Raw genomic sequence first — 22,507 nt, 5'->3', positions numbered from 1 at the left:
CAGCCATTGAAAACCCTAAGGAGCACAGTTCTACTCTGACATGCACGGGGTCACCATGAATCAGAGTGTTCAGTATTTTTGATGTTATCATATCCAAAGGCTACTTTTTTTTTTTTTAAGTCAAACGTGGATATCTTTTTTTTTTTAATTAAGGTAAAATTCACATCACATGTAATTAACTATTTTAAAGTGAACAATTCTGTTGCACTTAGTGCCTTCACAATGTTGCAGCTACCACCCTCTCTAGTTCCAGAAGTGTCACCCCCCCAGAAGCACGCTGGCTTAGTTACTCAGTGCGGCTCCAACAGAAATACCACCAGCGGGTGGCTTTAACAAACAGAAACGTATCTGTCACAGGTCAGGAGGCGAGCTCTGGGGGAAGGCTCTCTCTCTGCCGGCTGTGGAGGAAGGTCCTTGTCTGTCTGAGCTTCTGCTCCGAGCATCGAGCATCGACCATCTTCGTGTGGTTGGCACCTCTCTTCCCCCATCTCTGCTGCTTTCACTTGCTGGTTTAATCTCTTTTTTTATCTCAAAAGAGATTGATTCAAGGCATACCCTACACTAACCCTGCCTCATTAACATAACAAAGACAACCCATTCCCACATGGGATTATAGCCACAGGCATAGAGGCTAGGATCCACAACACAGAATTTGGGGGGATACAATTCAATCCATAACAAACATCCTGTGTCCATTTTGTAATTACTCCCCATCGCCCCACCCAGCCTCAGCCCCTGGCAAACCACTAATCTGCTTTCTGTCTCTACGGATTTACCTATTCTGGTTATTTCATACAAGAGGAATCTTACAATATATAACCCTTTGTGTCTGACTTGTTTCACGTAGCATAATGTTTTCAAGATTTATCCACCATGTAGCATATATTAGAATTTTGTTCTTTTTTATGGCTAAATAATATTCCAATGTATGGATATGTCACATTTTATTTAGCTATTTATCTATTCATCTATCAATGGGCATTTAGGTTGTTACCACCTTTTGGCTATTGTGAATAATGCTGTCACGAACATCTTGAACGAGTATCTGAGTTTCTGTTGCCAGTTCCTTTGGGTATATACCAAAAACCGTATCAGTTGCCATCAAGTTGATTCCCACTCATGGTGACCCTATGCGTGCAGAGTAGAACTGTTCCATAGGGCTTTCAAGGCTGTGACCTTTTGGAAACAGATCGCCAGGCTTTTCTTCCAAGGTGCCTCTGGGTGGGTTTGACCCACTAACCTTGTGGTTAATAGTTGAGCCCTTAAACAACTGTGGTACCCAGGGACTCCCTTGGAGTGGAATTGCTGAGTCATATAGTAATTCTATCTTTGACTTTTTGAGGAACACCAAGCTGTTTTCCATAGCAGCTGCACCCCAAAGGCTACTTTTTAAAAACAAATACTCTTTTTGGAGGACTGAGAACAAACAGAAAAATGCACACATCAGTTGTCACGTTTCCAGGCTCAATCCACACACAGCATTGCTCAGTTGTGAGCAGGCCCTACCATCTTTAAGACCCACCAGTTCAATGGAAGAGAAAGTCAGTCACACGGCAGTATTCTGCTGGCCCGTCACCTACCTGTGGTCGGCACTGGCCCTCTGCCTCTCATTCCAGAGTCTTCGGTTCACTGAGGGTGGGGGTGGGGAGGAGGGCAGGGGCGGCGGGTTCGAGGGCAGGGGAAGCAGGCCCTTCTTCTCTCTCCAGATGACGCGGCCTGGCTGCCCAGCCCTGGCCCCTTCTTCCTCATGTTGGAACGTTCTCCGGGGCTTCGGCGGGGGGCTGATGAAGGGCCTCAGGGGGGACTCCTCGTACTCGCTGTACACGCTTTCCAGGCTCTGGTCCCAGGGGCTTGCGCTTGAGCCCTTCCTTTCTCCTGCAGGCTCAGGGGTGGGCTCCTGGGTCCCCAGGTCTAGGAGCCTGCGGCTGGATTCAGAGCCGCCCACACGGCCCTCCCGAAGGCTGGGCCCCTCACCTGCCTTGTCCAGTGGGCACTGCAGGGAGTAGCAGGTCCCAGGGAGCTGGGGGGCCAACCTCGCAGAGCCATCCTTCAAAGCCTGCTCCAGCCTCCTGACCTGCCTCAGCACCGAGAGGCTGTCCTTTACGGGGTGCTGCGTGCCCGGCTCCCCGCCCTGCCAGGCGACTTCTGGCCTCCAGGCTGCCTCCTGTCCCCTGGCTCTCACTGGCCCTTCGCTCCCTGCCTCCTCTGTGCTCTCTGCCTCTGGCTGGCTGCCGGTCTCGGCCTCAGGGACCCCCGTCCTCGCAGCATCACTGCCTCTTCTCTCTGGCACACAGGATGCCACGTCAGCCTCCTGTCCATCTGCCTTCTTGCCCGGGGCGGGGACAAGCGGCTCCTTTTTCCCCTCCCACTCAGATATCTTGTCCTTGATGCGGTGCCGGACCCAGCCTCTGGTGGTGGGGCAGGGGTTCAGGGTGCTGTGGAGCTGCCTCTCCCCGGCCCTGCTGGAATCCCCCGCCTGGAGCTCAGGGGCTGGGCCGTTGAGGACCACTGCTGGGCTGAGCATGTCTGGCAGCAGGCTGCGGGGGCTTTCCCGCGGGCTTCTTCTGAGGAGCGCCTCCTGCCCAGTCTCCAGGGAAGGAATGTGGGGCCTCGGGGCTCCCGGGGAAGTGCTCCCACTCTCAACGGCTGCCTCCGGGGCTCTTCCCTAGCCCTTGGACCTTCCGCCTTCACCCTGAATGAGAAAGACAAACACCGGAGAGGGGAGATGCGTATGTAGTTATCCTTCTTGGCTGGTCCTGGAGGCTTGCTAGAAAAAAAAAGAACTCACATACAAATGTCATATGCTAGCTGGAAATCATAAGCATGGAAACCATCACTTTAAAATGTCGTTGTATTTTTCTTGGGGAGACAGCACAGTGGAATGAAGGAAAGGAGGTTGGGTTCTGGAGTCCAACAGCCCTGAGTTTAAGTCCCAATTCAACTCCTGACCAGCTGTGTGACCTGGGGCAAGTTGCTTAACTCCTCTAAGCCTCAGTTTCCTTCTCCGTAAAATGGGGACACTAATAACACGGAGCTCAGAGGGTTGCTGTGAATGTTTCAGGAGGCAGCCCACATCGAGTGCCCAGCCTGTCAGGGGTGTACAGTAAATGGGAGCTATCATTATTATTTGCTTTTTTTTCTTGATGAAAACAGCAGTCATTTCATGGCCTGAGGCCCCGGAGCCACTCCCTTGCAACCTGGGCACTGCTCAGGCCTTTCTTTCCCAGACAGCTTGGCCAAAGTTCATCAGAGCACAAGGCAGTGGCTTCAGGAGCTCACTAAGATGACCTCGGAGATGGCACCTCCCCATTTTGGGAAGTTTTGGGACCTGTGAGGGGAGTGGTGGGGAAAGGGAGAAAGTAAGAATTGCGGGGCACCCTTACTTGGGGGTCGATCTGCAGTGCTCGCTCGCAGTCCGGCTGTGGCTGCCCTGGGCTGTCCTGCACACGGTCATCCCGTCAGCACCAAGCGGGGCTCCAGGTCGCCTGGGGGACAGATGTGCCGTGACCATCACAGGGCAGCAGATCCAGGCCCCTGCCCCAAACTGTCCATCTCCACGGAGTTCCCCAGGATAGGCGGCAGGGGGGCAGGGCAGGACCCCAATCCAAGACCGCAATCCAGGAGAGCCACACATTTTCAGAGCCATGCCAGGCTCTTTGTGTTACATTTTTTAGCTAAAGTAACCAAAAATTTTTAGGAAAACATGTAACTGTTAAGGAGCCCTGGTGGTGCTGTGGTTAAGCATTCAGCTGCTAACCAAAAGGTCGGAAGTTCAAATCCACCAGCAGCTCCTTGGAAACCCTATGGGGCAGTTCTACTCAGAATTGACTTGACAGCAATGGGTTTTTGATAACTGTTAAATAAAATGCCACCCCTCATTTAAACAGAACTCTTAGCCTTTCAGAGAAACCAGTGGTGTTTCGTTTTACCTGGCACCACAATTAATGCCACTAAAGCTTTAAAACAAAACAAAACTCGTTGCCGTCAAGTCGATGCCAACTCATAGAAACTCTACAGGACAGAGGCAAACTGCCCCACAGCGTTTCCAAGGAGCATCTGGTAGATTTGAACTGCTGACCTTTTGGTTAGCATCCAAGCTCTTAACCACTGCACCACAGGGATCACACCAAACCCTAGACTTCTGAAAGAAATTTTTTTTTCTTTTTTTTTAAGGGGCTTCGAGTACTAAATGTCAAATCATTTGTTAAAAAATGAGCACCTCTAACCATAACCAAGACTTTAAACCAGATACAGTGTTTTCCACACCTGCAGGAAGGAGAAGGAGTCCTGGTGGTACAACAGTTAAGCACTTGGCTGCTAACTGAAAAGTCAGCGGTTCAAACCCCCCAGCCGCTCCCTGGGAGAAAGACCTGGCGATCCGCTTCTGTCAAGATAATAGCCTAGGAAATCCTATGGGTAAGTTCTAATCTGTCACATGGGGTCACGAACGAATTGAAAATCCACTTGATAGGACCTAACAACAACGCTAACCAAAAAGTCGACAGTTCAAACCCACCCAGAGGCACCTCGAAAGTAAGGCCTGGCAATCTGTTCCCAACAACAACTGCCCAGTGCGGCTCATTCCTGAGCCAGTGTCGACGTTTGCCTCTCTTGATGCTTCACGTTCATTATCTTCAAACAAACAGGTACAAGAAAAATCTTAATTGGTTGCTCTAGCCCCTCCACATAACGGTTTCGTTTTTTGATTTGGAGTACTTTCAAAAACACGCCTATTTTCTTACATTTAGAGGAAGAGGAGGACTCCGCCCTGGTGGCACAGTGGTTAAGAGCTCGGCTGCTATCCGCCAGCCGTTCTACTCTGTCCCACAGGGTTGCTATGAGTCGGAATCAACTCGACGGCAATGGGTTGTTTTTTTTTTTGTTGTTTGGAAGACTCTGAAGCAGCCGAGGAACAAGAGACGCCGAAGGCCACTTGCCGCCTCAGAACAGCATCCAGGTGGCCTATCTGGCAAAATGGCAACCTGCACTCTTCGACTAAATGTCCAAACTGTGCCTGCGCGAGAACAGACACACAGCGGACGTCATGTCCCCTGCACCACACCAGCTACAGATGGCGCAGCGCAGTAAAAACTTATCTGCCACCAAGGTCTCCCTATTCTTGGGGGCTGTGCTTCTGAGCCCAGAAGATTCCCCAGTCAAACACGAAATACTGTTCAAAGAACGAACGCATACCGTTTTCTTATACTTCCGGGTTCTCTCATTTAACTATTTTTTTTTTTATTTCTCAAAGAGCTACTTACAGATAGCTCCCTTTCAAAGGACAAAATTGGTGTACCCCATGGGAACGTTTCCATAGGATGGCTCTCCAGCCACTTGTGTAAGAATCAGCAGACAACAACTCAATGGGAAAGAACAGTCTTCTGAACCCACGGTGCTGGGACGACTGGGTGACCACATCCAAGTGGGTTTTGGAGCCTAAAGGAGGCTTTGAGACCAAGAATACATTCTGAGTAATTTTACTACTTCCTGTCGTTCTGGATACTCAGTTACTGACAATCTTTTCCTTTTAACAATTTGATTGGTATTTTCCTGCCCCCTCTCCCTGCCATCAGTTTGCCTCAGACGCCTGGCCCTGGGAACTTGTGGCTCAGGGTCCCTGAGAACGCAGACTGGACCCCACTCGAGGATGCTCCTGAGGCAAAAGGCAGCCTAAGGCCTTTACTGTCCTACTCACTTTGACGAGGTCAAGAAGGCGTTTTTCACATCTGCAGAACATTCTTACTTAGAACTACGCATTTGGCCACCTTAGTAGGACAGAAACACGGTTTCGCTGGACAATATTTGCAAACCATGTTTTTCCCGTCAATCACTCACAATGTGGAAATGCTTCCATACGTCAGCCTGTGGGTTCAGCATTTTGTGGAGGGAGAGAACAAATGCCAGGTGGTGGCCATGCTGTGTGGGAACACTAAATTACATAGGGACGAGGTTTTACAGGTGTCAGCCCTCCAGTGGGGGTGTTTCTTGTCTGACCAAGCGTCACCTCTCTGCTGAAGACCAGTCCATGAGTTTGCCACAAATCATGAAGTTACAGACATCATGCAATAGGCTAACATTGGTTAAGAAATGGTTTAATTGCCTCGATTCAGGTAAATGTACTTTTTTTTTTTATTAACTTTTATTAAACTTCAAGTGAACGTTTACAAATCCAATCAGTCTGTCACATGTAAGTTTACATACATCTCACTCCCTACTCCCACTTGCTCTCCCCCTCTCGAGTCAGCCCTTTCAGTCTCTCCTTTCGTGACAATTTTGCCAGCTTCCCTCTCTCTTTATCCTCCCATCCTCCCTCCAGACAAGAGTTGCCAACACAATCTCAAGTGTCCACCTGATATAATTAGCTCACTCTTCATCAGCGTCTCTCTCCCACCCACTGACCAGTCCCTTTCATGTCTGATGAGTTGTCTTCGGGGATGGTTCCTGTCCTGTGCCAACAGAAGGTCTGGGGACCATGGCCGCTGGGATTCCTCTAGTCTCAGTCAGACCATTAAGTATGGTCTTTTTATGAGAATTTGGGGTCTGCATCCCACTGATCTCCTGCTCCCTCAGGGGTTCTCTGCTGTGCTCCCTGTCAGGGCAGTCATCGACTGTGGCCGGGCACCAACTAGTTCTTCTGGTCTCAGGATGATGTAGGTCTCTGGTTCATGTGGCCCTTTCTGTCTCTTGGGCTCTTAGTTGTCGTGTGGCCTTGGTGTTCTTCATTTTCCTTTGCTCCAGGTGGGTTGAGACCAATTGATGCATCTTAGATGGCCGCTTGTTAGCATTTAAGACCCCAGACGCCACATTTCTAAGTGGGATGCAGAATGATTTCATAATAGAATTATATTGCCAATTGACTTAGAAGTCCCCGCAAACCATGTTCCCCAGACCCCGGCCGTTGCTTCGCTGACCTTTGAAGCATTCATTTTATCCCGGAAACTTCTTTGCTTTTGGTCCAGTCCAATTGAGCTGACCTTCCATGTATTGAGTGTTGTCTTTCCCTTCACCTAAAGCAGTTCTTATCAAAACTACACTTCCCTTTGTTTGTGTATTCCAGGTCCAAGCTGGGAGGGATCAGGTTCTAACTGCTTTCAGCTTGCAAGTATTTCAGCTTGCTCTCCTCCTCTCTGTCCTCCGTGAAGTGAGGGCTCTTGTTTTAAGTTCATACAATAACTCATAAGCGACAGAGCCAGGAATAAGTCCATGTTTCGAATCCAAGTCTGTGCTCCATCGACAATCTCACTGTGGCCTCATATGGTATTGTCTAAACTAGACTAAGGAACCCTGGTGGCACAACGGTTAAGCACTCAGCTGCTAACCAAAATGTTGGCAGTTCAAACCCATGAGTGGCTCCACGGGAGGAAGACCTGGCGATCTGCTCCCATAAAGATTACGGCCTAGGAAACCCTACAGGGCAGCTCTCCTCCGTCACGTGGGGTCACCATGAGATGGAATCGACTCAAAGGCATCCAACAACAACAATCTAGATGAGAACTAGACTCTCGCTCATTATTTTGCATGTCTGGCTTGTTCGGCTCTTTGCCGTCGGCAGCTGTTTTACACTTCTTTTGCATCATGCTGAATCTCACAAACACTTGTTTATGAGCTGGAGGGGATGAAGGTCTGTGCAGATCTCTCTTTTTATAGTTCTGTGATTTCTATACTTTGGGAATCTATCCTAGGAAATAATCCTAAATTTGGAGGAAACGTATGCACAAAATATTCATAGCTATTGTTACGGCTTAGATGGCATCCTGCCAAAAACGTATTGAAGTCCTGGCCCCTGTGCCTGTGATCTTGTCTTGAAATAGGGGTTTTCTTTTGTTATATTAACGAGGGCATACCAGAGTAGGGTAGGTCCTAAACCTAATCACTTCTGAGTCATAAAAAGAGGAGAAAAGACACAGAAACATGCGCGGGGAAGACATGTGCCAAGGAGCACTGACGGTTAAGGTTGTGTATCACCTTGGCTGGGCTGTGGTTCTCAGTGGTTTGGCAGTTAGGATGTAGTCTGCAGCTGTGTAATGATGTAATCACCTCCCCAATGAGATCTTACGTAATGTAATCACCTCCATGATGAGATCTGCTGTGAGCAGCCAATCAGTTAAAAAGGGAGTTTACTTGGGGTGTGGCCTACATCCAATATACGTAAACTTTGGCAAAGCTTGCTGACTTTTATTCTCTCTGGATCCACATGTGACCTCCGGTTCTTGGGACCTGAGCTAGCAGCTTACCTGCCAATCTTGGGTTCGCCAGCCCCTGCAGCTACATGAGTCAGGAGAAGCCTCCAGCCTGATTCATGAACTTGGGACTTGCCAGCCTCTACAACCATGTGAGCCATTTCCCTGATATCAATCTCTCTCTCTCTATATGTGTGAGTATATGCATGCGTGTATACACACACACACACACACACACACACACACACACACTTCACTGGTTTTGCTTCTCTAGAGAATCCAGCCTTAGACAAACACCAAGGAACTCTGGGGCTACTGACAAGGAAAAACTCTAGATCTGATGCCCTGATTTGGACTTCTAGCCTCCAAAACTGTGTGACAATAAATTCCTGTTCTCTAAAGCCGCCCACTCGTGGTATCTGTCATTACTGCAGCACTAGGTAACTAAGACAGTATATTATTCATAATATTGAAACATAACTCAAATGCCAAGTAATGTAATGATAATTTAAACTATTATAAAGCAAATTATGTCTAAGAAGACTATGATTCTGAGACAGAAAGTAGATGAGTGGTTGCCTAGTCCTGGGGGGGCACTGAGGGGAATGGAGGGTGTGATCATTAAGGTTGTATGTCTGCTTGGCTGTGCCATGATTCTCAGTGGTTTGGCAGTCATGATGTAGTCTGGCAGTCATATGATGATGTGATCACCTCCATGATGGGATTTGATATAATGTGATCACCTCCATGATGGGATCTGCTGTGAGCAATCAGTTGAAGGGAGTTTTCCTGAGCACATGACCTGCAACAAATACAAGTGAACTCTCTGGCAAGGCTCGGGAGCTTTTGCTTCCTCTCTATGTCACACTTGGCTCGTTTGTCTGACCGCCAGTTCTTGGGACTCGAGCTAGCAGCTTACCTGCCACCTTGCCTACCGATCTTGGGATTCGTTGATCTTCACAGCCTGTGAGCAAGGGCCCTGCTGTCTGACCTGCTGATCTTGGGTTCACCAGTCCCTGTGGCTACATGAATCAGGAGAAGCCTCTATCCTGACCTATGAATTTGAGATGTTCCAGCCTCTACAATTGCTTGAGCCATTTCTTTGATATAAATCTCTCTCTAGAAAGAAACGACAGAAGATGGCTGACTAGGTAGAAGCTACCTCGGATCCCTCTTGCAGCAAAGGCTTGGAAAAACAAGTGAATCGATCACATACACGACAATCTACGAACACTGACCATCTAACACAAATCTAAAGAGTTGACCTGAGTGACAGAGACTGAGAGCGAACAGCCACGGGGAAGCAGTGACTGTTTTTGGAGCCTGGAGCCAGCGTCCCAGTGAGGAAACCTTGGCGCCGGGCTTTGGACTGGGCGCAGGGGAGCTGAGCACGGCATTCTGTGATGGCGCAAACACGGGACGCAGCCCTGGCCCCCTGAACTGACCTCGGGGGAAGCCCAGCCAGTGCACGCTAGCAGCACGGCAACGCAGCTGACAGGAGGAGAAGTCACCGGGAGGCAGCGACTGGTTTTGGAGCTGGGAGTGTGGCGTCCCAGCCAGGGAACCTTGGCGCTGGGCTTTGGACTGGGAGCGGAGGAACTAACCGCAGCTTCTGAGACAGCGCAAGCACGGGACACGGGCCTGACCCTCGGGGGCAATCTCTACCCAGCCAGCGCACACAGTGGACATGCCCCTGGGGAATCTCAGATAAAACAGTCATCCCAAGCAAGATAAGTAACTTTGTCTATATTCCAGGGTGCTACTCTCTCCTATTTATCTGAATCCTCCCCTCCCCTTCCCAGGCGGCTTCATTAACATTGGAATTTCCTGAGCCAGAGAGTGAACTGCACTGAGGTTTTTCTTTCTTTTCTTTTTTTTGGTCTTTTTCTAACCCATTCTCCTGGCCTGAGAGAAACAGCCACAAAAAACCCAGGGACCAAAAATCCTTCCCTAATTGGACTAAAAACACAGAACCAGCTCCAGCCAAGCATATGTGATCCACAGTCTTGGGCTTTCATCCCTACAGGGAACAAGGTGGCTATTATAATGCAAAGGCATTTCCGATAGGGATCTGACTGTAATTCTTTTAGCAGATTACTGGAAAGACAAGTTTCCCAGGTTTGATATCTCTGCGTATTCAACAGAGCCCTCACTGACCCACAACAGGGAACTGAGGGCTGAAGCTCCCCCAGATCACCTAGCCTCCTGCCTTAGGGGTCGAAGGAGGGTGACACCTTCCAATTTGCAGAGGTACTTGCATTGGGGGCCTAAGGTACAGCTGCAGAGCTCACCCACCCAAGTGCTTTAGGAATAGAGACACACCTACCTCACTGGCACTTGGGGGAAGCCTGTCAGCATCCTGCCCCCCCTAGAGTGTGAACCCCTGCTGCTACTAAAATCTGGTGTACACAACTATCACCACTACTTCTCTAGGTGGAGAGGTGACAGTCTGCACCACACACTTGATGACCCAAAATCAGATTCTACTCAAGAATAGTGAATGGACTCTTAGGCTTATATATTTGGTAACAGCCCAAACCAGCTGGTAATAGGACATAAGTGACTCAAGGGCTACAACAATCAAGACAGCGCAATCTAGTAGCCCATGTACGTACATTGAAAGAAAACAGAACAAGATAAGACTCAGTGAGCAAATATAGAATAAATCACTACAATATCTTATAGATGGCTCAGAGACAGCAGTCGATATCAAACCACATAAAGAAGCAGACCATGACTGCTTCTACAACTCCCCAAACTAAAGTATCAAAATCTTTCCCAAATGAAGATACAATCCTGGAATTGCCAGATGCAGAATATAAAAAACGAATTTACAGAATGCTTCAAGACATCAGGGATGACCTCAGAAATGAAATAAGGCAATCTACAGAAAAAGCCAAGGAACACACTGATAAAGCAGTGGAAGAAATAAAAAAGATTATTCAAGAACATAATGGAAAAATTAATAAGTTGCAAGGATCCATAGAGAGACAGCATTCAGAATTCCAAAAGATTAACAATAAAATTACAGAATTAGCCAACTCAATAGGAAGTCAGAGGAGCAGACTCGAGCAATTGGAATGCAGAGTGGGAGATCTGGAGGACCAGGGAATTGACACCAATATAGCTGAAAAAAAATCAGATAAAAGAATTTAAAAAAATGAAGAAACCCTAAGAATCATGTGGGACTCTATCAAGAAGAATAACTTGCATATCATTGGAGTCCCAGAACAGGGAGGGATAACAGAAAACACAGAGAGAATAGTTGAAGATCTGTTGGCAGAAAACTTCCCTGACATCATGAAAGACAAAAGGATATCTATCCAAGATGCTCATCGAACCCCATTTAAGATTGACCCAAAAAGAAAATCACCAAGACATATTATCATCAAACTTGACAAAACCAAAGATAAAGAGAAAATTTTAAAAGCAGCCAGGGATAAAAGAAAGGTCTCCTACAAAGGAGAATCAATAAGAATAAGTTCAGACTACTCAGCAGAAACCACGCAGTCAAGAAGGCAATGGGATGACATATATAGAGCACTGAAGGAGAAAAACTGCCAGCCAAGGATCATATATCCAGCAAAACTCTCTCTGAAATATGAAGGCGAAATTAAAACATTTACAGATAAACACAAGCTTAGAGAATTTGCAAAAACCAAACCAAAGCTACAAGAGATACTAAAGGAAATTGTTTGGTCAGAAAACCAATAATATCAGATACCAGCACAACAAAAGATCACAGAACATTCTGATTTCAACTCAAATAGGGAAATCACAAAAACAAATTAAGATTAATTTTAAAAAGAAAAAAACGCTCAAAACAGGTATCATTGAAGTCAATATGTAAAAGATCACAATAATCAAAAAGAGGGTCTAAATACAGGTGGCACAGAACTGCCATATGGAGAGGGATACAAGGCGATATAGGACAATACAAGTTAGGTTTTTACTTAGAAAAATAGGGGTTAATATTAAGGTAACCACAAAGAGGTATAACAACTCCATAACTCAAAATAAAAGCCAAGAAAAACGTAATGACTCAGCAAACATAAAGTCAAATACTATGAAAATGAGGAACACACAATTTACAAAGAAAAACGTCTCAGCACAAAAAAGTGGAAAAATGAAATTGTCAATAACACACATAAAAAGGCATCAAAATGACAGCACTAAACACATACTTATCTATAATTAAGCTGAATGTAAATGGACTAAATGCACCAATAAAGAGACAGAGAGTCTCAGACTGGATAAAGAAACACGAGCCGTATATATGCTGCCTACAAGAGACACACCTTAGACTTAGAGACACAAATAAACTAAAACTCAAAGGATGGAAAAAAATATATCAAGCAAACAACAAGCAAAAAAAAGCAGGAGTAGCAATATTAATTTCTGACTAAATAGACTTTAAACTTAAATCCACCACAAAGGATAAAGAAGGACACTACATAATAATTAAAGGGACAATTGACCAGGAAGATATAACCATATTAAATATTTATGCACCCAATGACAGGGCTGCAAGATACGTAAAACAAACTTTAACAGAACTGAAAAGTGAGATAGACACCTCCACAATTATAGTAGGAGACTTCAACACACCACTTTCAGAGAAGGACAGCACATCCAGTAAGAAGCTCAATAGAGACACAGAAGACCTAATTGCTACAGTCAACCAATCTGACCTCATTGACTTAAACAGAACACTCCTCCCAACATCTGCAAAGTATACTTTTTTTTCTAGCGCACATGGAACATTCTCCAGAATAGACCACATATTAGGTCATAAAACAAACCTTTGCAGAATCCAAGAATATGCAAAACGTCGAAATATTACAAAGCATCTTCTTAGACCATAAGGCCATAAAAGTGGCAATCAATAACAGAAAAATTAGGGAAAAGAAATCAAATACTTGGAAACTGAACAATACCCTCCTGAAAAAAGACTGGGTTATGGAAGACATTAAGGAGGGAATAAAGAAATTCGTAGAATGCAACGAGAATGAAAACACTTCCTATCAAAACCTCTGGGACACAGCAAAAGCAGTGCTCAGAGGTCAATTTATATCGATAAATGCACACATACAAAAAGAAGAAAGAGCCAAAAGCAGAGAACTGTCCCGACAACTTGAACAAATAGAAAATGAGCAACAAAAGAATCCATCAGGCACCAGAAGAAAACAAATAATAAAAATTAGAGCTGAACTAAATGAATTAGAGAACAGAAAAACAATTGAAAGAATTAACAAAGCCCAAAGCTGGTTCTTTGAAAAAATTGGCAAAATTGATAAACCATTGGCCAGACTGACTAAAGAAATACAGGAAAGGAAACAAATAACCCGAATAAGAAACGAGATGGGCCACATCACAACAGACCCAACTGAAATTAAAAGAATAATTTCAGATTATTATGAAAAATTGTACTCTAACAAATTTGCAAACCATGAAGAAACAGATGAAATCCTAGAAAAACACTACCTACCTAAACTAACACAATCAGAAGTAGAACAACTAAATAGACCCATAACAAAAAAAGAGATTGAAACGGTAATCAAAAAACTCCCAACAAAAAAAAGCCCCGGCCCGGACGGCTTTACTGCAGAGTTCTACCAAATTTTCAGAGAAGAGTTAACACCACTACTACTAAAGGTATTTCAAAGCCTAGAAAATGACGGAATACTACCTAACTCATTCTATGAAGCCACCATATCCCTGATACCAAAACCAGGTAAAGACATCACAAAAAAAAGAAAATGACAGACCTATATCCCTCATGAACATAGATGCAAAAATCCTCAACAAAATTCTAGCCAATAGAATTCAACAACATATCAAAAAAATAATCCACCACGACCAAGTGAGATTTATACCAGGTATGCAAGGCTTGTTTAATATTACAAAAACCATTTATGTAATCCACCATATAAATAAAAGACAAAAACCACATGATCTTATCAATTGACACAGAAAAGGCATTTGACAAAGTCCAACACCCATTCATGATAAAAACTCTCGGCAAAATAGGAATTGAAGGAAAATCCCTCACCATAATAAACGGCATCTTTTTTTTATACAAAGCCAACAGCCAACATCACTCTAAATGGAGAGAGCCTGAAAGCATTTCCCTTGAGAACAGGAACCAGACAAGGATGCCCTTTATTACCGCTCTTATTCAACATTGTGCTAGAGGTCCTAGCCAGGGCAATTAGGCTAGACAAAGAAATAAAGGGCATCTGGATTGGCAAGGAGGAAGTAAAATTATCTCTATTTGCAGATGACATGATCTTATACACAGAAAACCCTAAGGAATCCTCCAGAAAACTACTGAAACTAATAGAAGAGTTTGGCAGAGTCTCAGGTTATAAGATAAACATACAAAAATCACTTGGATTCCTCTACATCAACAACAAGAACATCGAAGAGGAAATAACCAAATCAATACCATTCACAGTAGCCCCCAAGAAGATAAAATACTTAGGAATAAATCTTACCAAAGATGTAAAAGACCTGTACAAAGAAAACTACAAAGTACTAGTGCAAGAAACTAAAAAGGACCTACTTAAGTGGAAAAACATACCTTGCTCATGGATAGGAAGACTTAACATAGTAAAAATGTCTATTCTACCAAAAGCCATTTATACATACAATGCACTTCCGATCCAAATTCCAATGACATTTTTTAATGTGATGGAGAAACAAATCACCAACTTCACATGGAAGGGAAAGAAGCCCCGGATAAGTAAAGCATTACTGAAAAAGAAGAAGAAAGTGGGAGGCCTCACTCTACCTGATTTCAGAACCTATTATACAGCCACGGTAGTCAAAACAGCCTGGTACTGGTACAACAACAGACACATAGACCAGTGGAACAGAATTGAGAACCCAGATATAAATCCATCCACATATGAGCAGCTGATATTTGACAAAGGCCCAGTGTCAGTTGATTGGGGAAAAGATAGTCTTTTTAACAAATGGTGCTGGCATAACTGGATATCCATTTGCAAAAAAATGAAACAGGACCCATACCTCACACCATGCACAAAAACTAACTCCAAGTGGATCAAAGACCTAAACATAAAGACTAAAACGATAAAGATCATGGAAGAAAAAATAGGGACAACCCTAGGAGCACTAATACAAGGCATAAACAGAATACAAAACATTACCAAAAATGATGAAGAGAAACCAGATAACTGGGAGCTCCTAAAAATCAAACACCTATGCTCATCTAAAGACTTCACACCAAAAGAGTAAAAAGACCACCTACAGATTGGGAAAGAATTTTCAGTTATGACATCTTCGACCAGCGCCTATCTCTAAAATCTATATGATTCTGTTAAAACTCAACCACAAAAAGACAAACAACCCAATCAAGAAGTGGGCAAAGGATATGAACACGCACTTCACTAAAGAAGATATTCAGGCAGCTAACAGATACATGAGAAAATGCTCTCGATCATTAGCCATTAGAGAAATGCAAATTAAAACTACGATGAGACTCCATCTTACTCCAACAAGGCTGGCATTAATCCAAAAAACACAAAATAATAAATGTTGGAGAGGCTGCGGAGAGATTGGAACTCTTATACACTGCTGGTGGGAATGTAAAATGGTACAACCACTTTGGAAATCTATCTGGCGTTTTCTTAAAAAGTTAGAAATAGAACTACCATACAACCCAGAAATCCCACTCCTTGGAATATACCCTAGAGAAATAAGAGCCTTCACACGAACAGATATATGCACACCCATGTTTATTGCAGCTCTGTTTACAATAGCAAAAAGCTGGAAGCAACCAAGGTGTCCATCAACAGATGAATGGTTAAATAAATTGTGGTATATTCACACAATGGAATACTACGCATCGATAAAGAACAGTGACGAATCTGTGAAATATTTCATAACATGGAGGAACCTGGAAGGCATTATGCTGAGTGAAATGAGTCAGAGGCAAAAGGACAAATATTGTATAAGACCACTGTTATAAGATCTTGAGAAATAGTATAAACTGAGAAGGACACATACTTTTGTGGTTACGAGGGGGGGAGGGAGGGAGGGTGGGAGAGGGTTATTTACTGATTAGTTAGTAGATAAGAACTACTTTTTTTTTTTTAAGAACTACTTTATGTGAAGGGAAGGACAATACTCAATATACGGAAGGTCAGCTCAACTGCACTGGACCAAAAGCAAAGAAGTTTCCGGGATAAACTGAATGCTTCAAAGGTCAGCGGAGCAAGGGCGGGGGTTTGGGGACTATGGCTTAAGGGGACTTCTAAGTCAATTGGCAAAATAATTCTATTACGAAAACATTCTGCAACCCACTTTGAAATGTGGCGTCTGGGGTCTTAAATGCTAACAAGCGGCCATCTAAGATGCATCAATTGGTCTCAACCCACCTGGATCAAAGGAGAATGAAGAACACCAAGGTCACACGATAACTATGAGCCCCAGAGACAGAAAGGGCCACATGAACCAGAGACTTACATCCTCCTGAGACCAGAAGAACTAGATGGTGCCCGGCCACAACCGATGACTGCCCTGACAGGGAACACAACAGAGAACCCCTGAGGGAGCAGGAGATCAGTGGGATGCAGACTCCAAATTCTCATAAAAAGACCAGACTTAATGGTCTGACTGAGACTAGAGGAATCCCGGTGGTCATGGTCCCCAAAGCTTCTGTTGGCCCAGGACAGGAACCATTCCCGAAGACAACTCATCAGACGTGGAAGGGACTGGACAATGGGTAGGAAAGAGAAGCTGATGAAGAGTGAGCTACTTGTATCAGGTGGACACTTGAGACTGTGTTGGCATCTCCTGTCTGGAGGGGAGATAGGAAGGTAGAGAGGGTTAGAAACTGGCAAAATTGTCACGAAAGGAGAGACTGGAAGGGCTGACTCATTGGGGGAGAGTAAGTGGGAGTACAGAGTAAGGTGTATATAAGCTTATATGTGACAGACTGACTTGATTTGTAAACGTTCACTTAAAGCTCAATAAAAATTATTAAAACAAACAAACAAACAAAAAAAACCCTCTCTATGCATATATATTTATACGCTTTACTGGTTTTGCTTTTTTTTTTTTAAGAGAACCCAGCCTGAGACAGGGAGTGACTGCTAATGGATATGGGATTTCTTTTTTGGGGTGATGAAAATGTTCTAATATTTGTTGTGATGATGGTTGTACAACTCTGTGAATACACTAAAAGCCATTGAATTGTACACCTCAAATGGGTGAACTGTATTGTATGTGAGATACAACTCAATAAAGCTGTTGCTAGAAAAAGTAAGTTAAAAAGATAAACTTAAAAAAAAAAAAGACTATTACTATGCTCATGTTGTAATGTTAGCCGAAAGAACCTGGATCCAAAAGCCTACACCCAATATGAGTAAAACAACATTAATTTAAAAGGGGGAGGGGGTCTATTCCTGTTCAAAAATGTACACCTAAAAATGCACAGACGAGTAAAAGTAGCTGTCAGTGCGTAAGAAACTCGGAATGATTTTTTCTGTTCTTTGTATTTATCTTTATTTTCAACAACAAACCATATTTCCAAGTTTTCTATAGTAAACGTTCATCCTCATTACCATAGGAATCCCTGGGTGGTGCCAACGGTTAAGCACACGGCTACTATCTGGAAGGCTGGTGGTTCGGGTGTGTTCAGAGGTGGCTTGGAAGGAAGGCCCAGTGGTCTGCTTCCAAAAAGTCACAGCCATGAAAACTTTATGCACCAAGGTTCTACTCTGACACACAAGGTCACCGTGAGGTGGAAGTGACTCGATTGCAATTTTTTTTTTTTTTTTGGTATTATTACTACGACAAATAGCAGGAAAAATGCGAACCCTGCTGCTGTCTGTGGGTGTCTGCGTCTGCCCCACGGTGTCCCCCAGAAGGCCCTATTGTTACCACACAGCAACAAACATTGCTGCCTGTCATCTGGCTCGGCAGGGTCCATCACTCCACAACTTACTTTGCTTTACCGTGGTATTTCCACAAACGGCAGGGTAAGCAATATTTACTCTCATCACCACCTTCCCCTTAGTGCAGGGCAGATGTTTCAACGAGTCCAAACAGAGATTCTATGGGGACCAACAGCTAACAAGAAAATATCCATGGAATTCATTCTTCAAACGAATCCTCTCTACTTCACCCAGGGAACTGAGTGAAGCCTGTGGGAAGTGGAAAAATGAGTAAGGCGTGGGCCTTGCTCTCCGAGTGTTCATTTTCATACAGGAAATCAGATGGACATGAATGTCTACAACACAAAACACAATATGGTAAGAAAACAGGTGTGTTACAAGCAAAGAGCAAAGGGGGGCAGGTGAAGGTGAGGTGGCTCCGTGGAAGAGCTGCAGGTGAGTTGGGCTTGAAGGATAGGCTGAGTTTCCTTCGGGGCATGTGGGAGAAAGGCATGTTGCATGATCTCAGGATGGCGGAATGAACACTCGAGGAAGCATGGAGCACTGGATGAGAGGCCACACTGACTCTGTGGGGTGGTTATGCCTAATTGACCCGCTCAGGATCTCTGCAGCGGTCAATCAGTCAACTTACGCAGAATCTGTGAACACAGCTTGTGTAGGATTTCTGAAAGCTTTTACCAACATGTTACCAGGAGCATAAACCAAAAACCAAACCTGTTGCCGTTGCCGTTGAGTCAGTTCTGACTCATAGCAACTCTACAGGACAAAGTAGAGCTACCCCATAGGTTTTCCAAGGAGTGGCTGGTGGATCTGAACTCCCGATCTTTTGCTTAGCAGCCTGAATGAATGCTTAACCACTGCACCACCAGGGCTCCAACAAGAAGCATATCAACACTTTAAGATTTGATTTTAAAATAAATTTAAGCACACAGAACAGTTATAAGAAGAGTATGGAAAACTCTCATATACGCTTTCTCCAAATTCACCAAGTGTTAACATTATATATTAAAGGGAAACCCTGGTGGCGTAGTGGTTAAGTGCTACGGCTGCTAACCAAAGGGTGGGCAGTTCGAATCCGCCAGGCGCTCCTTGGAAACTCTATGGGGCAGTTCTACTCTGTCCTATAGGGTCGCTGTGAGTCGGAATCGACTCGATGGCACTGGGTTTTTTATATATTAAAGGTACTTTTAAAATGCTCTTTTGGGGATTCAAGGGCTTTCTGGACATGGGAACCCTTCACTGCTCATGAAATTAAAGGAAATAAGAACCTTACAAAGCCAGTTTACTGCATGTTGTTGTTGTTGTGTACCATTGACCCAGTTCGGAATCAGAGCGATCCTGTAGGACAGAGTGGAACTGCCCCATAGGGTTTTCTGGGCTGTAATTTTTTTTTTTAAACTCTTTTATTTTGTTGTTGTTGGAAATATACACAGCAGAACATGCACCAATACAACACTTTCTACACATACCATTCAGTGACACTGATGACATTCCCCGAGTTGTACAACCATTCCCACCCTCCTTTTCTGAGTGGTTCCTCCCCCAATAAGATAAACTCACTGCTCCTAAGTTTCCTATCTAATCTTTTGAGTTGCTGTTGTCAATTTGGTCCCATATGTATAGACCTTGAAAGACTGCAATGGTCAAGGCAGACATTCTTTACTGATTAAGCTAAACTATTGTTTGGTTTTAAGAAGGCTTCATGGGAGATTTCTGGTTTAAGGTTTAAATATTCTCTCAGGGCAATAGTTTTAGGGGTTCATCCAGCCTCCATGGCACCTGCAAGATCTGGAGTTTCACAAAGAGCTGCAGCCCTGAGAGGTGAACGCAGACCCAGATTTTCACCTTCCCACCAAAACTCCTGAAGTGCCCCAGCTGCCCTATGACTTTGTCATGCCTTGGACAGAGTTTCAAAAGTCTGCAGGTTCTTTCTCTGTGGTAGCCCCAGAGCCTACAATGCATTTGTACAGCATGTTACTTCTAAATGCACACCTTACAGCACGTATAAAGCCCACCCGCCTTCATTTCCAGACACAGTCACTGGTGTTCTCATTTTCAAGATGAGAAGATTTAGGGGCAGACTTTTGCCCAAAAGCACGTAGTTTAAGTAGCAGAATTGAGAATCCAATGCATATCTTTCTACTGCAAACAATTTTTCTCTTCAAACTGTGGCACTTGTCTCTCAGTTCCCCCAACCAGAACACTAGGGAGCTGCTCACAACCCCGGCGCAAGAACCAACCACTGGAGCCCAAGAGTCCACTGCTGCACCTCAGTGATGCCAGAATCATGCAGCCAATAACCTGAAAGTTGGCCTCACAGGGGAAAGGCTCTCTGGAGGGCACTGATTGCCTTTACAGGTAGCAAACAGGAAATAACTCATTTATAACCATCAGAGAAGGTCAAAACAAAAAGTTGCCTTTGAGTTGATTCGACTCCTGGCGACCCCATGTGCAGAGCAGAACTGCTCTACAGGATTTTCAACGGCTCTGACCTTTCTGTTATTAACAACCTGTGATATGCAGATGACAGAACCTTGCTTGCTGAAAGCAAAGAGGGCTTGTAGCACTTACTGATGAAGATCAGACTACAGTCTTCAGTGTGGATTACACCTCAGCCTAAAGAAAACAAAAATCCTCACAATTGTACCAATAAGCAACATCATGACAAACAGAGGAAAGACTGAAGTTGTCAAGGATTTCATTTTACTTGGATCCACAATCAACGCTCATGGAAACAGCAGTCAAGAAATCAAACAATGAACTGCATTGGGCAAATTTGCTGCAAAGGACCTTTTCAAAGTGTTGAATAGTAAAGATGTCACTTTGAGGACTGTCTTGGAAGAAGTATAGCCAGAATACTCCTTAGAAGCAAGGATGGCAAGGCTTGTCTCATGTACTTTGGACATGTTATCGGGAGGGACAAGCCCTTGAAGAAGGACATCATGCTGGGTAAAGTGAAGGGTCAGGGAAAAGAGGAAGACCCTCAATAAGATGGATTGACACAGTGGCTGCAACGATGGGATCAAACATGGCAACGATTGTGAGGATGGCACAGGACTAGGGAGTGTTTCACTCTGTTTTAAGTAGGGTCGCTGAGTTAGAACTGACTGGACAGCACCTAACAACAACAACGTGACCTTTTGGACACAGATCACCAGGCTTTCTTCCAAGGCATGTCTGGATTGGTTCAAATCACCGATCTTTCCGTTAGCAGTCAAGCACTTAACCATCTGTGCCACTCAGGGGAGGTCAGGGTAAGGGAATTAACACCGTCAGGCCCCGCATGAAGCACTTTGCAAATATAACCTTAGAAATAAATGTATCCTGCCAAGAGAAGTGAAACTGTATGTCTACACAAAAGTTGTATACAGAGGGTCCCAGGATTATTCATAATAACCAAAAAGTGGAAGCAACCCAAACGTCCAGCAACAGATGAATGGATACATAAAATGGATATATCCGTACGATGGATTATTCAACCGTAAAAAAGAATGGAGTACTGACTGATGCTACAAGATGGACGAAGTTAAAAACATTATATTACGTTAAATGAAAGAAATCAGTCAGAAAAGGCCACGCAGTGTATGATTCCAGCTATATGTAATGCCCTCAATAGGAAAACCTACACAGACAGGAAGTAGATTCGTGGTTGTTAAGGGCTGGTGGGAATGGGGACTTGAGAGATTACAGCTAAGGGGTATAGGTTTCTTTTTGGGGTGATGTAAATGTTCTCAAATGAGACACTGGTGACATTTACACAACTCTGATTATACTTAAAAAACCAGTGAATTGTACACCTTAGATGAGTGAATTGGCACGTGAATTGTATCTGAATAAAGCTGTTACCAAAAAAAGAACGCATCTAAGCCCCTAGCACAGTACCAGGGATGGAATGGGAAGTCAAATTCATTTACAGAAAAGAAAACTGAGGCGCTGTCACAGATTGAATTGTGTCTCCCAAAAAATGTGTCAACTTGGCTAGGCCATGATTCCCATTATTATGTGGGTGTTCTCCGTTCTGTGATTTGACGTAATTTTCCTATGTGTTATAAATCCTAATCACCGCCTGTGGTTAATGAGACAAGATTCGGTTATGGGAAAAGAGGATTAGGGTGGGATGTAACACCCTTGCTCAGGTCACAGGCCTGATCCAATATAAGGGGAGTTCCTGGAGTGTGGCCTCCATCACCTTTTATCTTGCAAGAGATAAAATGAGAGAGAAGCCAGCAGAGAGATGGGGACCTCATGCTACCAAGAAGGAAGCTCCAGGAGTGGAGCGTGTCCTTTGGTCCTGGGGTCCCTATGCTCGGAAACTCCTAGACCAGGGGAACATTGATGATAGGGACCTTCCCCCGGAGCTCTGAACTCAACCTTCCAGCCCGCTTGACTGTGAGAAGACAAATT

General features: G+C 44.5%; 1 protein-coding gene across 11 annotated transcripts in view; it reads right to left on the bottom strand.

Moving 5' to 3' along the window:
* The window catches only part of DENND2A (DENN domain containing 2A), a 97,203-nt gene that overhangs the window by 53,726 nt on the left and 20,970 nt on the right, over positions 1 to 22,507 (bottom strand). For 10 of the 11 annotated variants that reach the window (XR_007518404.1, XM_049893424.1, XM_049893427.1 and 7 more), the window contains 2 exons: positions 3,384 to 3,485; positions 1,581 to 2,692 (listed from right to left, as the gene is read on the bottom strand). Coding sequence is in view for 10 of the 11 variants with exons in the window: in XM_049893424.1 (XP_049749381.1) it covers positions 1,581 to 2,524 (944 nt within the window). In the remaining variant the exon portion in view is untranslated. Of the gene's footprint in view, positions 1 to 1,580; positions 2,693 to 3,383; positions 3,486 to 22,507 lie in introns of those variants that run through there. The other variant, XM_049893429.1, reaches the window with a different exon arrangement.

This window comes from Elephas maximus, chromosome 8 (assembly GCF_024166365.1).
Source record: "Elephas maximus indicus isolate mEleMax1 chromosome 8, mEleMax1 primary haplotype, whole genome shotgun sequence".
NCBI lineage: Eukaryota > Metazoa > Chordata > Mammalia > Proboscidea > Elephantidae > Elephas > Elephas maximus.
The sequence above is the reverse complement of the archived record's forward strand: the minus strand, read 5'-3'. Positions and strand labels throughout refer to the sequence as shown.